The 16,693-nt window shown below is 36.9% G+C and overlaps 1 protein-coding gene across 1 annotated transcript; it reads left to right on the forward strand.

The window, feature by feature from the left end:
* The first annotated feature begins 2,208 nt into the window (after positions 1–2,208).
* LOC140888276 (uncharacterized) lies at positions 2,209–3,310 on the forward strand. Its single transcript, XM_073295961.1, has 3 exons — positions 2,209–2,336; positions 2,626–3,062; positions 3,108–3,310. Exons 1-3 carry the CDS (start codon positions 2,209–2,211, stop codon positions 3,308–3,310), a joined length of 768 nt encoding a protein of 255 aa, XP_073152062.1.
* The last annotated feature ends 13,383 nt before the right edge of the window (positions 3,311–16,693 follow it).

The following is a 16,693-nucleotide window of genomic DNA, read 5'->3' on the forward strand; positions in this document are numbered from 1 at the left end:
AATAGTCCTATTCTGTTAGGTAGACCATTCTTGAAAACATCGATGACTAAAATTGATGTTCACATTGGCACACTCACTTTGGAATTCGATGGAGAAATTGTGAAGTTTAATATTTATGATTCCATGAGATTTACTAACAGTGATGATTGTGTTTACTCTGTCGATATTGTGGATTACTTGGCACAAGAATATAGTGAGCATGCAGGAAAAGATGAGCTCGAGGTGGCTATTATCACACCCATCCATCAGGATGGGGATGTAATTGGATGAAGTGAAGAAGCAAAATAAATTGAGAACATTCTTAACAGTGCTTCTGAACTATCTCAGTGAGGTAATGTTTCTTATTTATCTTTACCAATTTCTAATACTCGGTGTCTTTCATCTATTTTGCAGGCACCAATGGTTGAACTGAAGATGCTTCCCAAACATCTTAAGTATGTTTTCCCTGGAGAAGGCGAAACATTACCAGTTATCATCTCTAACAGTTTGGAAGCCGAACAAGAAAAGCAATTGGTCAAAGTTCTAAAGGAGCACAAGACTGCTATTGGGTGGACCATAGCAGATATAAAGGGAATAAGCCCTTCTACATGCATGCACATGATTCTGATGGAGGAATTGAATCCCTCATGTCAGCCGCAAAGAAAGTTGAACCCACCTATGATGAAGGTGGTAAAGGCTGAAATTCTGAAACTTCTGGAATTTAGAGTCATCTACCCGATTTCTGATAGTTAGTGGGTCAGTCCAGTCCAAGTGGTACCCACAAAAATCGGAATTACTGTGGTGAAGAACAAGGATGACGAATTAGTTTCCACCCGCATTCAAAATGGGAGGAGGATTTGTATAGACTATAGAAAATTAAATGTTGGAACCCAAAAGGACCACTTCCCTTTACCTTTGATTATATCAAATGATTGAAAGGTTAGCATGTCATTCTTACTATTGTTTTCTTGACGGTTATTCTGGTTATTTTCAGATTGCAATTGCGCCAGAAGATCAAGAGAAGACAACGTTCACTTGCCCATTCGGAACCTTAGCATATCGACGTATGCCCTTTGGACTCTGTAATGCACCAGCCACATTCCAGCGGTGTATGGTTAGAATTTTTTCTGACTATATTGAGCATATCTTAGAGGTTTTTATGGATGATTTTACTGTCTATGGTGATTCATTCGAAAAATGCTTGTCTCATCTTGCTCTAGTCCTAAAGCGGTGTGTCGAAACCAACCTAGTTCTAAATTTTGAAAAATGTCATTTTATGGTTGGGCAAGATATTGTTTTGGGTCATGTCGTCTCATATAAGGGAATAGAGGTAGATAAAACTAAAATCGATATTATTCAGTCTTTACCTTACCCCGCAAGTGTGCAAGAAGTGCGATCTTTTCTTGGCCATGCAGGTTTTTACAGGAGATACATTCAGGATTTCGTCAAGATCGCAGCCCCCATGTGCAAATTGTTGCATAAAGATATCCCGTTTGAGTTCGATGAATCATGAAAAAAGTCTTTTGATAAACTTAAGGACTCATTGACATCTGCACCAATCATCCAACCACCGGACTGGAGCAAACAATTTGAGATCATGTGTGATGCCAGTGACTATGCTGTAAGAGCGGTTTTGGGCCAGAAAGTTGGAAAAGAATCGCATGCTATCTACTACGCTTCGCATATTCTGAACGATGCCCAACGGAATTATTCTACCATAGAAAAAAGAGCTCTTGGCTGTAGTTTTTACTTTAGAAAAATTTCGTTCTTATTTACTTGGTGCTAAAGTTATTGTTTATTCTGATCATGCAGCTCTTCGCTTTTTGATGGCGAAGAAGAAGGAAAAACCAAGGATAATAAGATGGATACTACTCCTAAGCGAATTTGATGTGGAAATCAAGGACAAAAGAGGAACCGAGAATCGCGTCGCTGACCACTTGAGCCGTCTAGTTCATATTGATGAGGAGCTGAGCTTGCGTTAAGAATTTCCCGATGAGCAACTGTTTTCAGCAAGCACAGAATTACCCTGGTACGCAAATATTGTAAATTATTTAGTTACTAAAGGGTTCCCCTTTGAATTTTTCAAGGAACAAAAGGACAAAGTAAGAAGCGATACTAAGTATTTTGTGTGGGATGATCCATACTTGTGGAAACACTGTGCTGATCAAGTCATACGACGATGTGTACTTGCAAGCGAGGTAATCCCTATTCTCACATTTTGTCACTCCTATGCTTGTGGTGGCCATTTTGGAGCAAAAAGGACAGCGAGGAAAGTCTTGGACTGCGGATTTTTCTGGCCATCCCTATTTCGAGATGCTTAAGTTTTCTGTAAGTCGTGCGTTCAATGCCAAAAACAGGTAATATATCCCAGCGCAAGGAGATACCTCAAAAACCTATTTTAGTTTGTGAAATCTTTGATGTTTGGGGCATCAACTTCATGGGGCCTATTCCTAGTTCGTATGGATATATATATATATTGCTTGCTGTGGACTATGTCTCGAAATGGGTGGAAGCAAAGGCCACCCGTACTGATGATTATAAAGTTGTTGCAGAGTTTATCAAGAACAATCTTTTTTTTAGGTTTGGAATTCCACGAGCCATCATCAGTGATATAGGAACGCACTTCTGCAACCGAACTGTGGCCAGTTTGCTGAAAAAGTACCATGTAACGCACAAGATCTCCACTGCATACCATCCACAATCCAATGGTCAAGCTGAGGTTTCGAATAGAGAGATCAAGTCCAACTTAGAAAAGACCGTGAATCCTACAAGAAAGGACTGGATCTTGAGCTTGGATGAAGCTTTGTGGGCTTACAGAGCCGCGTTCAAGACGCCAATTGGAATGTCCCCATATCGGCTGATATTTGGGAAACTGTGCCATCTGCACGTGGAATTGGAGCATCGAGCCTATTGGACTATCAAAAATTTTAACATGCAGATGGATGAGAGTGGCGAGCATCGGAAGCTGCAGTTACAAGAATTAGAAGAAATACGCAATGATGCTTATGCCAGTTCGAAGATCTATAAGGACAAGAAAAAGACCTTCCATGACAAGATGATCTCTAGACGGGAATTTAAAGTCGGTCAGAAAGTTCTTCTCTATCACTCACGACTTTGGCTATTTCCAGGTAAGTTGCGTTCACGTTGGAATGGATCTTTTGTTATCACTAATGTCTTTCCCCATGGTGCAGTTGAAATTCAGAGCTTGGACACATCAAAAATATTCAAGGTGAATGGCCACAGACTAAAACACTACTATGAAGGAGTTCAAACCAATGTAAGAGAGGACGATCATGAGATAACACTAGATGCTCCGTCCGATGTTGAATAAATCGCCGCATGCAGTCGAGCTATAGACTGACTGTAAATTTAGCGCTGACTGGGAGGCAATCCAGCGTTTTTCGTTTCCTTTCCCTTGTTTTTATTTTTTCTAGTACTTGCCCTTTTCTTGTTTTTAATTTTTTTTTGGAAAAATGAAAAACCCAAAAATATTTTGAATTTCTTTGGCTCGCTCGATCGGTCACATCTCACCGATCGAGTAAGAACTCTTTTGGTGAAAATAATAGGTTTTGTGTTTTTGGCTCGCTCGATCGACATCATCTTACCGATTGAGCGAGAGAACTCTTTTGCGAAGGCAGTAAGTTTCATAATTTTTGCTCGCTTGATCGGCTAAGCTTTACCGATCGAGTGAGAGCACTTTTAGAGTAAGGCAAAAGGATTGGGTTTTTGATCTCGCTCGATCTGTTACTCTTTACCGATCGGGTGAGACACCTTTTACGCGAATTAAATCGCGAATCACCACTTTCGTTCTCTTAGTCCCTCCTTTCTTTTCTCTCAAAACTCTAATTCCCCAAACCCTTTCAACTAAATTTCTCTCATCATCTTCATCTTATATCGGAGGGACACAAAGATTGCATCACCACTACGTTCCGGTCTTCATCTCCAATTATCCCCTGCATTCCGCGATTTACACGACGGCTCTCCACTCTCACCGGCCCTGATACGCCGCTAATTTGAACCAGCCGTTTTGCTGATTCTTCTCCTTTTCCGATCATCATCCTTGGCCGTTCACCTCCACCGGCCCTCATCTTCTCTGATTGGTCTCACATACCTCGGAGCACCACCGGAATTTTGTTTTGCACGCCAAGTGTTCGACGAATCGCCCCTGCTACTATTTGGGTCCTCTTTGGGATATCATGCCTGCTAAACGCACTCGCGAGACCCGTGAATCTTCTCATGAAGGCGCTGGGGCATCCAACACTTCACTCAACCTTGCCGGCCGATTCATCAATCAAGCGGCCCGGGATAGATATGATCACGCTAAGGCCCATCACTCCCCTATTACTGAGAGGGGTTTTGAACTCGACTTTACAGATAGCGAGGTGGCTATAAAATTTGCTAACTATGGTTGGGGGACATTCTGTAAGCAGCCCGCTCCGGCCGTTGTCCCTCTTGTTAAAGAATTCCAATGCTGCCAAACGGTTTGATGGTAAAGCCTTCGTCCGAGGTACCTTGGTTTCATTTGAGCCACATTCATTGAATAGTTTTCTTGAGACGTCAGATGTCAACGACAGTCTCTACCAAAACCTCTCCATCGTTGCGGATTTAAACGAGGTTCTTACTCGATTGTGCTTTCAAGGTGCTGCCTGGCAGAACCCTTTCACTTACCAGTGTTTTCCGAAAAAATACCTCTACTTGGGCCTGGAAACTTGGTATGCTTTTGTATCCCGCCGCATTATGCCTATTTCACATACTAGTGAGGTTCAAATTGAGCGTGCTTTGCTTCTCTATGCTTTGGATTTGGATTGGCCGATCAATGTGGGCCGTGTGATACACAATCTGATACGGCATTTGATTACCTCCAAGACGGCTGTTCTTTTCTTTTCGATGAATATTACTCAGCTCTGCATCCGCGCCGGTGTGCAACCTCGAGTCGACGAGGAATGGTTGCAACCGATGCGCTCATTCGACAAAGCAGCTATAGACGCTAAAAGAGAATATCGGAGAAGCCAGTTTGTGGTGGATAATCAATTCATTCTGGTCCATGCCCCAACATGCCCCCCTGTACCTCCTCGTCGCTCCCAGGCCGATTCCATCTGTGAGCTTATCGCCTTCATTCATTACCAAGATGCATACAATACTGTGGCGGCTCACAACGCTCAAGCTATGGACTCTCTCATCCGGGGTATATCTATGCATCTGGGCATTGATGCCACCGTTGTCCCCGTTGCTCTACCATATCCACCACCCTTCCCATTTCTGTATGCCGCTCATGTTCCCTCTCCTGAGGTTGAATAGGAGGACGCTGCCAACCAGTAAACCAGGGGAGTTTCGTTTTACATTTTGCATTGCATTGTGTTTAGTTCTTTGTTGTGTTTTGTGTTTTGAAGCTTTGAGGACAATGCTTCATTTAAGTGTGGGTGGGGGGGGTGCATGTATGACATTGCATTTGTTTTTGTTGCGTTATTGCATCTAGTTTGTGAATTTTTTGTTTGTTGTTGTTTCGTGTTTGTGTGTTGTATGCATAGGTTGAGGATGATGATTGTTAGCCTAGGATGAGAAAGTGGAAAAATTGAAAATTTTTGAAAATTTTTACTCTTGATTAGATATAAAAAACCGTAGGTTGATTGTTGAATATCTCAAGCACGCATGTTTAACCGATAAATTGTAGCGATGTATTAGATATTGTGGATGTATGTTGGACCATTGCACGAGAATAGGTGTCTGTGGAACTTGATAGTGCTTGAATCTTGATGATCTTTTTGATATGGCATATACTTTCTTGGGCGAACCTAAAACATTTTGTTTTTTTTTAGAAATTTTTTTTTTTTGAAACCCAATTAACTCCATCCGGGTTGCGAGCAAGATGTTTGAAATCCTATTCATCTTGTTTGTGGCTAAGTATGCAGATCTCATGGGGTTAAATTTTTGGAAAAAAAACCTTAATTACATCCGGATCATAAGCAAGAAATTGAAATCCTAATGATCTTGCTTATGGTTAAGTCTGCGGGTAAAATGAGATTAAAATTTTTGAGCAACGTTTTGAAATAAAAATTCCATCCTGGCTTAGAATGTGAATGAAATTCTATTCACTATTTCATAGCTAAGTTTGTGGACCAAATGGGGTTGTAGTTCCATCTGGGTTATAGACGAGGGGATTGAAATTCGAATCCTATCTAGTCATAGCTAAGTATGCAGGTAATTATTGGGACTTTAAAATGTCGGGTGCAAAATCTGACGTTGCGTAATCATATCTCAAGAGCGTTGTGTTATGTTGATAGATTATTGAGAGGAGAGTTCTTGATTTTGAGACTTGCACTCAATTGTTTTAGGTTGGCGAATAGTCTTAAAACTTTGTTTTTGAAGTTGCATGTAGCTGGGGTAACATGTCACACACACACGTTCTCATTCGACTGAAGGTGTATCATTGATGATCGAGAGTATTTGTGAACATGTTTGTTGTGAGAACACTTCTCTGAGGCTATGCTGTGCATGATTCGTCCTTGCTTATGTGTTTGTTTGTTCTGTTTCATTCTATTTTTGCATGACTTGCTCGAGGGAGAGCAAGGAGTAAGTATGGGGGAATTTGATAGTTGTGTTTGTGTTGTTTATTTTAATGTCATTTTTTTGTTGTTTTGCATTTGTTTATGTGTTTTAATTACGTATTTTGTTCATATTGCATATTCTGTGTCTACATGATTTGTTTCCCGGTTTTGTGTGTACGTTGTGCGTTTTGGCAGATGCATGTACGGAATTATGGAGCAAGAGAAATGCTAAAGATATTTTGAAGAAAAGAGGACCGCTCGATCCTACCAACTCTACCGATCGAGCAGGTAATGTGAAGAAGTAAAACAGCAGGAACTGGAAATTTGTACCGCTCGATCTGCAAGAATATACCGATCGAGCGGCCGCCTTATATTTGAAGGAATGTAGGATCGCATTTTTGCTTGCGCTCGATCGGCCAATGTTTACCGATCGAGCGGGCGTCGCTGTTCGGAAAGGAATTTTTAAATTTGAAAACTCTTTTATTTTCGACTCTAGTCTTTATTAGGTCTTTAATTCCATTTTTCAGACATTAATTATCAGACTTTGAAGCTCTCTTTGGCGGCTAGGTTTATTGTTCTATCTTCTTCTTTACTATTACTTATTTTCTTTTGTTTTTCTTTGGTTTTTCATGAATCGTTGTGGCTAAACCTTAGAACTTGGTTGAGAAAGACAATCTCTTGATTTTGTTTATTCATGAGATTCGAATTTTGCAGTGTTTAATTCTTATTGAGTATCAAAAGTTTTTCTATTTTATTCCAGGTTTGTATGTGGGATTTTCGGATTGGCCATCTTAGGATTTCTCTATGCAAACTATATCTAAATTAGAATTCAAATCCGTAATTGTTTGAATCAACTAATTTGCGAAGCAATTGCGTTTAATATTTTATGCTGTTGAATTTGTAAAATCGTAGGAACAACTCTTGACTATATTAAATACAATTGCTGGTATTTGTGTTGTCTAGATTCATCAGTTTTACTCATTTGAATGCTACCATAAATTTAAATCTAGATTGCTGGTATCCGGGTTGATTTATTGGTAAGGGTTAATCTAGAGCGATGGTGTCTAATTAACTAACATTAAGGTGAAACAGGAATTTGATTTTCAATGATGAATATTTGATGTAATTAATTATTTTTAGGGAATCGATGCTTGAATGAATAAATATCAAGGGTGTAGTCGACCGATACCAAGACTTGTTTCTTATTGATTTTTTCAACATAATTTTAATCTTGCATGTTAGTGATAAACTTAAATTTTTAATTGCTTAAATTTTCAGTAGTTAAGTTCAAACTCAAAATCCCCTTTCTTTTATTTTAGAACACATTAAATTTCCCTTTCCTCGTGGGAACGATCCCTACTCACACTACTGCATAATTTGTTTATCTAATTGAGTTGGATAATTTGAGCGTGACACGATTAAGCGCTTCCATGCTTCAAAAGACATTTGTGAATATTTATTATATACAACGGTATTTATAAGTACCGACAAGATTTAAATAATTTTCAAATAACACAAAAAAAAAATTAATTCATATACACTCATCACGTGCCAAGAGACACAAATGAATATAATATTTGAAATTTTGAGTATCTGAGCGAAATAAATGTAATGTGTGTTAGAAAATATGTATTGAGATAAATTGGGTTTGTAGATGATATAAAATACATATTGGTATAAAATAATGCACAAATATAATAATATACTAGAGCAGGCAGCAAACACTTACATACCAAAATACATATTGGTTTTGCTTTTGTTCCGCGAGCTGTGAAAAAACCGTGAAGCTAACCGGAGATCTTAAAGAATCATGTTGTCAGCCGCATGAATCACTATAAATTTGTTTTTTTTATTTTGTCAACTCACAATGATCAATATATTTATTTATTTTATCTACCCCATGAATCACGATAAATTTATTTAATTATTTTGCCAACTCCACGAATATAATTCACAATGATCAATTTATTTAATTATTTATTTTATCTACCGCATGAATCACACGATCAATTTATGTATTTGTTTTGACGCTGGCGAGATTTGAAGGCCAGTAGGACTATATATAAAATTGGCGAGTGTAATTCATAAGAAATTAAGATTCGATCAATTTCTTTCACGAACTGATAACAGTAACTATATATTATGCAATATATGAGGAAGACGATGCTGCTGCAGGGTGCTCTATTTTGCGTGCTTTGTCTGTTTGTACCTCTCATTTCTGCCGAGCCCGTCGGTTTCAGTGACTCATGTGGTATGATTTCATTTTAGGTAGTGTTTGCAACCTGTAAAAATAAGTGATTATGGAGATTCTTTTCACAAATTTATGAAGATGTCGATTATGATTTTGAAAAACAGAATCACCTGCTTCATTTGTTCTTGCAAATATTTCTCACGGTGTCAAATATGTATAGAAATTCTTTCAAGAATAACGGCGATATTGAAATTTTATAATAACGTCCCATTCTTTTAACCTAGCATGAATGAAATTTCTCATTGTGTCAAATATTTATATATATTAAATCAAGGTTCATGCTTTTCATTACCCTAACCATGTCCAAAAAATTTAATCTATTGAGTTCCATAAAAAAAGAGTTTTAAAATTTAATAGTTTTAAAAAGTTTGATGTATTGTAGACGACATTTACATCTCGATTTCAATTTTTATTTTAAACATAAATTTCTTTAAATTTTTGTGCAACAAACAGTTTGTTCTTCAAACAATCATCACCTTATATCTGTCTACGGACACACATACCATAAAAGTTTATTTACTTTTAAATTTTAACAAATGCATTTGAGAATTTTTATTTTTTTTGTTAAAATAACTCTATGAATTAATCTTTTTATGACCAAATCTTGTAGTTTAGACTTTGACGATGTTTAGCATGTACGACAATTGTCATTTAAAAATATTTTAAGGTTTTATAGTGTACGTCGTAATTTTAAAAAGAATAGGGATTAAAATCAATTTTTTTTTATTTTTGCTCCAAGAACCAAAACTTTGACCTCAAGACTAAATTCTAGGGCTACAACATTTCAAGTTCACCTCAATTTTGTTTCTTGATTTCTGTAATAAATTAAAAATCGTCTTTAGAATTGAATGACTTTATCATTAATTACAAAAGACTTTAGTTAGTATTTGAAATTGCTTTAACTAGAAAGCACTTTTGAGTTTTACATTCACAACATTTGAAAAAGTTGTGAATGAAAAGCCGAACCTAAAAGTATATATAGTCTCAAAGTACTCTACCTTATTACTTAATTAAAAGTTGACGTGGTTTTTGCACCATGTTTTTTTTAGGTACCAAGGACAAGATCGATATCAATGGAGTTGATGTATCCCCTTTTCCGGTCACCATAGGCCAAACAACCACCATTAAAATCGATGCACTTGCGAGTAATTAATTCCAATTTTTCCATCGGACCGGACATTTTTATCTATTGATGACAAAATCCTTATACTTCTTTGTGTTAACAGAGGTATGTATCCATGCAGATGAAAAAATTTCTGTTGGAGAAGTGGTGCTATATGTTTCATTCAACAACATTGTAGTCGACGGCTCAGCAAAGAACTTATGTGATGAGGCGGATGAGTACTGCTCCATTGACAGTGGCTCCTCTTTCAGTATCTCTTTTACCCCAACATTACCACAATTAACAGCGGTAAGTATTTTCTTTGATCGTATTCATCAATTAACATAAGTTTGAGATTTATTCCAACACATGCAGGGCAAAAACCAATTCGAAATGAGCGTGTACGATTTGGGTAATTCCAACTTGGTTTGCGTGAAATTTGATGTCAACGTGAAGGTGGTCAATATTGACAAAATACTTCCATGAAGTTCAAATTGCATGTTGAAGAATTTCTCGATATTTCTATATATATTTCAACTTCAAGTACCTGTTTCTATTTTCTTCTGTATGTATGGTCAACCACTCTTAATTAGACCCAAATCATCGAGGTTGCAGTTAGCTGTCTTGCTTATTTGATTGAATAAATATGGGAGATCTTTCTTCCCCGTACGTGTTTAAATATGATCCAAATTAAAGTAGGCCGCCACTTAAAGTGAGCCAAAGAATATATAATTTTGTTTTATGGTTTGACACGTTTTCACTCAATGGGGATGCAGCCTTTAATTTTTTTAAAAAAAAAAATTCATGGAGTGGTAATCAGCTATCTATCCTTACTTTTCGCTATGCATTGACTAAAAATTTTTGAGCAAACACAATAATTTGTAAATTAACCACGTTTTTAGACAAGGCGCACTCGACAACATGGACCGATCGATTTATGTTGGGAGTATGATAAATATTTTTTTTCCTAATGCCTTGGGTCTCTCAATTAAGTCTCAGGTACACTGCAAAATCTCATTTGTTTCAGATTAACTTAAATATTAGAATCGTGATATATATGATGTAAATGTATACAATTTTTTTTTTACTTCTCATAATTTGGTGATTAAAAACCTCAATTTTTGAATAATAAATTTTTAGTTTGTTAATTTTAATCAATTATTCGATGTTGGATAAAAAAAAATTATAAGGATTGGAAAAAATTAACCTTATGTCATTTTATTTCATATCAATTAACTACTCTAAATTTTAAATTTATAAATTTTCAAATGAATCTAAATTTTAAATGTATACAAATTTTTGGATATTTAAAATTACAAATTTTTTGATTAATTAAAAGCCCAACTTTAAAAGTGTCCAAATTAAATAGCACTAAAAATGATTTATTTAGGTGAAAATGGACTTTTAAAATATTTATATACAAAAAACCTAAATTTTTATATAACATAAATGTTAAAATAATTATTTTAGGCTCTTAAATATTCTTGGGTAAAAATTCCAACAAAACTTTTGTCTCGATCGACACCATCCCGTACCTACACTCCCACAAATAATATTTTTTTTAAAAATTCATGACACTCAAAATATTCTGGTTAAATGTCATAAATAAATTTACATAAACATGGTACATAAAAGTCATTTAACCCCATTATTTTATTTTATTTTATTTTATTTTTATTCTATTTAAATATTAAATTTCCTAATTATGCATACAACTTAACGTAAAAGAATTTCTAGGCATTACAACTATCCCCTCCCTTAAAAGAAATTTCATTCTCGAAATTGAAGTACGTACCGAAAAACTCTAGATAACACGTCAGCATGTCGTCCTCGGTCTCCCAGGTCACTTCCTTCTCAAAATGATTTAGCAATTGGACCTTGACCATAGGAATAACTCGCGTCCTCAGTCTCCGCTCCTCTCGCGCCAAGATCTGCGCCGGTCACTCCTTCAACGACAAATCTGACGCCAACTGCAGAGGATCAAAATCCAAAACATGCGATGGATTGGAGACATACTTCCGCAACATCGAGACATGGAATACGTTGTGCACCGCTTCAAGACTAGGTGGTAGTGCTATTGGTCCTCAATTGCTTCAAACTCGGCACACACATCTGTCCTCTTTACCGTACGATACCATCTGAGTAGGCCACCCTTGGTCTCATCCCTTCATCTCATAAGAACCAACTGCTCATCTGAACACTGTCCCTCTCTAATCCGATGTCGTAGAGTTGGCTGTACTGACAAAGATGATAAACTCGACGCACAACCACACGAGTAAATCTCTAAATCGAACCTCTCAATATCTATGTGAAGAGGTTGTTGCACGAACATAAAATAAAAGCTACTACTAAGATCTTCCGACTCATAGCGTCGGCCACCACATTAGCCTTACCCGAGTGGTAGCTGATAAGTGCATTTTGTATGCATTATTTCATGTTATTTTTATGTCTATTTTGTGTGCATTCATATTATTTTTATGTGTTTTTATGTGTTTTAGTGCATGTGTGTGTATTTCACTCCTTGGGTTAATTTTGTAGGAAAATGGATTTTTGAAGAGTGAATTACGGAGCAGCCTTGATCGAAAAATCATATTTAATTTTAAATACATTGAAATCCAATCTCCACCTTTCAATTAAAGTTAAAGATGTTTTGAAGCTGCTGTCCAAATTTCAGCTCAATCCGACGGCTAGATCTCGAGATATGAATTTTTGAAAATTGTCGCTCGGTGCAGATTTTTTGTACTGCGCGCGCGCGAGAATCAAGCTCGCGCGCGCGCGAGTCCGACGTACAGCCTTCTGTTTTTATGTGCTGCGCGCGTGCGAGTCCTATGCCGTGCGCGCGCGTGTTCGGGGGTCATATGTGTTCCGAAAAATCCTTATTTTGAGAGGAAATTAACTGTTAGGCGTTCCGAACCATATATATAGAAGATATAACATATTTTTGAGGGTTTTGGAAGCTCCAGAGCGCAGACAACGCAAGAGGAGGCGGCTACAAGGCTTGGGAGAGAAGATTTCTTCTTTCTTTTCTTCTTTTTATTTTTATTTTTGAATTATTGTTTTTAATTATTGAGTAGTTTATTTTCAACCAAGACGGCGTGATTGGGCCGAACAAATTCATGTAGAAAACTTGGATGTTTGTTTGAGATTTTTCAGAGTTGATTTTATTTTATTGATTGTTAGATTTATATTTATCTTGTGAATAGTCTGATCAACTGTTTGCTTGCATGTTAATCGATTCCAAGTCGACAGAGGAGGTATTGATTTTGATCACTCTGATAATTAACATATTGTAAAATCGACTAGAAATAGAATTCGGTTTCAGTGTGCGGTTTGGGTGTAAACTGAATTTTCACAAATATTTAATGCATTCAAATTTGATTAGAATTACGAAAGATTAGTTCATCACTATTTGAATAGGTTTGATTGTTCTAGAAATAGTCCTTTGAACAAATTAGGAGAATTCCCGTGAATTAAGATTAAATCTGAGTCTTGAATCGACTAGATGTTACAAGATTTGTTCGGTACCTACGTGTGTCTTGGTTGTCTTTATTTTAATTATTTTTATCTTTAGTTATTTTTATTCGTATTTCTTAAGCAGTTTTTATTTTATATTCTTATTTTATTTAATTCAAAATATTTTCTATTATTTTGTCTAGATTAAGTAAAATAATTAAATCTTGAGAATTGACAACAGTCCCTGTGGGATCGATACTTGGACTCTTAGTCCACTTTACTATTACTTGACCTGGTGCACTTGCCAGTAGATTTTTATCAAACCGATTTAGCCGGTCAAGTTTTTGGCGCCGTTGCCGGGGACTGTTTAGTTGATATTAGGATAGATTATTTGCTTGAGGCTAGACATTTTTTTTTTATTTCTATCTTTTCGTTTTTTTTAATTTTATTTTAATTTTGATTTTTTTTCTTTTCTTTTGATTGTGAGGTACTTGGAGATGGATCATCATCAGGTGTTCACAAGATTTGGCCAGCAATACTTGGAGCCATTCTATGCTGTTTGGGGGAGATTCAATGATTTGGCGAACAGATTTCGATGCCATAAATTTTCGAGCTACACCCTCACTCAATTTTTTTATGGTGGTTTGGATGAGATTACAAGAAGTTGGGTGGATTATAGAGCGTTGGCCACTGGCAGTCAATTGTTTAGAAGAGATGAAGACAGTGTGATGCACTTGTTAAATGATATGCCAGATTTTGACTACCATTGACATTGTGATCCTTCACTGCAGGGTTGGAGTCACCAATATCCTCCAGATATCAACTCTAAAAATTTTGCGAACCAGCCACCGGAGCATCAAGAAGACTGCATAGGGCGTTCCGAAGATTATGTGGCTCAGTTGGAAAATCTTGTGCGACAGCAGACAGAGTCAAATCAATTTTTAGAAAGCCGCATAAGTCTTTTGGATGAACAGATTGCGCTTATTAGAGAACCAATTTTGGATATCTGCCAATTGAGTGAAATAACTGAGCCAGAGCATGAAGAAATCATTTTTGAGGAATCTTCTTGTGAAGAAGAGCCAAACGTAATAGTGGAGGAGGAAGAACTATACAAGGAGAGAGATTTTACCTCGTCAGTGGTCGTTTTATGTACACCGTTAGAAGATACTTTTTTGCCATTGACACCACCTCCACAGTATTACATCCTCTTTGAGCTTCAGCCTAGAATCAGAGTCTCTTTCCAAAGGAAAAATTTCATGCCGAGCACTGTTGGACCGACAAGCTTAAACTGCAAATATCACGCCAAGCTTGAGGGCGAAGAAATTCAAAACCCATACGTAGAATCGTATGATTCTTACTATGGGAGGCAGCCGCTCTTTGATGGTGGCTTCTGCATAGTCGGGCTATAGACTATAATTTTAGCGCTGACTGGGAGGCAACCCAGTGTTTTTGCTTTTGTTTTTATTTTGTTTTTTTTTTATATTTTGTTTTTATTTGATTTTGTTTTCTTTCCCATGCCAGTTGGTCATGCCTGCCGATATATCTAAACGATGCTACTGTCCCAGCTGATGCCGTCAAGAAGGAAGAGAATGAAACAAAAACCAGGGGAGTGTTATTTTTGTTTTCATTGTGTTTTTGTTCGTTTTGAATTCTGTTCATTGTCTGAAGCATTGAGGGCAATGCTTTGGATAAGTATGGGGGGGTAGACTAGTTTATTTTATTGTGTTTTGTGTTTGTGTTGCATAAAGTTCGTTTCATGTCTGTTTGCATATAGTGTGTTTTTGTTGTTGTTTGTGTTGTCCTGCATGGGTAGGATAAGTCATGGTAGCCTATGATGATGAAGTTTGAAAAAAATGGATTTTTGAAAAATTTTTGCTCTTGACTGTACATGAAAAACTGTAGGTTGAACCGTGAATATTTTTAAGCACTAATGTTAGACCAGTGAATTGTAGCGAAAGATTTGATGAAGTTTCTATCTGTTTGACCATTGCACGGCAATAGGTGGTTTGTGAATCTTGATTGTGTTCTATGAATTTTGATGAGGCTCTAGTTTACACTTATGATCTTGAGCGCACCTAGAAAAATTTATATACAATTCCATCCGGGCCTTGAAAGGATTAAAATCCTAAAAAAAAAAAATCAAATTTAAGGCTAAGTATGCGGATTCAATGGGATTGATGCTCCATCCGGGCTATAGACGAGGGGATTAGAAAGAAAAAATAGAATGATTTTTCGTATCCTAGCCAGTTATAGCTAAGTCAGCGGGTAATTATTGGGGCTAATTCAATACCGGGTGCAAAATCCGGAGGTGTGTAATTCATTATCTCAAGGGAGGTGGGTTTGTTTAGAGGTCGTTGGAAGGAATGAGCACTTGAAGAGTTAAACTTGCACTAATTTGTCATAGGTCGCTAAGCAGTTTTGAAACGAATTCAGTCTAAGTTGTATGAAACTGGAATGACATTTCACACACACACGTTCACGTTAAAACGAAGGTGTATTATGAAAAGTTGAGAGCATGTCTATGTTTTTTGTTTTGTGATTAAACTTCTCAGAGGCTTTGCACATTTATGAATCGTCCTTACTTATGTTTTTTTTTGCATTTTGTTTTTGCATGTCTTGCTCGAGGGCGAGCAAGGTTTAAGTATGGGGGTGTTGATAAGTGCATTTTGTATGCATTATTTCATGTTATTTTTATGTCTATTTTGTGTGCGTTCATATTATTTTTATGTGTTTTTATGTGTTTTAGTGCATGTGTGTGTATTTCACTCCTTGGGTTAATTTTGAAGGAAAATGGATTTTTGAAGAGTGAATTACGGAGCAGCCTTGATCGAAAAATCATATTTAATTTTAGATTCAATGAAATCCAATCTCTACCGTTCATATTAAAGTTAAAGATGTTTTAAAGCTGCTGTCCAAATTTCAGCTCAATCCGACGGCTAGATCTCGAGATATGAATTTTTGAAAAATATCGCTCGGTGCAGATTTTTTGTACTGCGCGCGCGCGAGAATCAAGCTCGCGCGCGCGCGAGTCCGACGTACAGCCTTTTGTTTTTATGTGCTGCGCATGTGCGAGGCCTATGCCGCGCGCGCGCGCGTGTTCGGGGGTCATATGTGTTCCGAAAAATCCTTATTTTGAGAGAAAATTAACTGGTAGGCGTTCCAGACCATATATATAGAAGATATAACATATTTTTGAGGGTTTTGGAAGCTCCAGAGCTCAGACAACGCAAGAGGAGGCGGCTACAAGGCTTGGGAGAGAAGATTTCTTCTTTCTTTTCTTCTTTTTATTTTTATTTTTGAATTATTGTTTTTAATTATTGAGTAGTTTATTTTCAACCAAGACGGCGTGATTGGGCCGAACAA

This window comes from Henckelia pumila, chromosome 3 (assembly GCF_033568475.1).
Source record: "Henckelia pumila isolate YLH828 chromosome 3, ASM3356847v2, whole genome shotgun sequence".
NCBI classification, from domain to species: Eukaryota; Viridiplantae; Streptophyta; class Magnoliopsida; order Lamiales; family Gesneriaceae; genus Henckelia; species Henckelia pumila.

Excerpts from the sequence above, each read along its gene's own strand:
- LOC140888276 (XM_073295961.1), top strand. The coding sequence starts at position 2,209 with ATGCTTGTGGTGGCCATTTTGGAGCAAAAAGGACAGCGAGGAAAGTCT. Across the intron at positions 2,337-2,625 it reads GCGTTCAATGCCAAAAACAG|TTTGCTGAAAAAGTACCATG; the intron begins GTAATATATCCC and ends AACTGTGGCCAG. Across the intron at positions 3,063-3,107 it reads TAGACGGGAATTTAAAGTCG|GTAAGTTGCGTTCACGTTGG; the intron begins GTCAGAAAGTTC and ends GGCTATTTCCAG.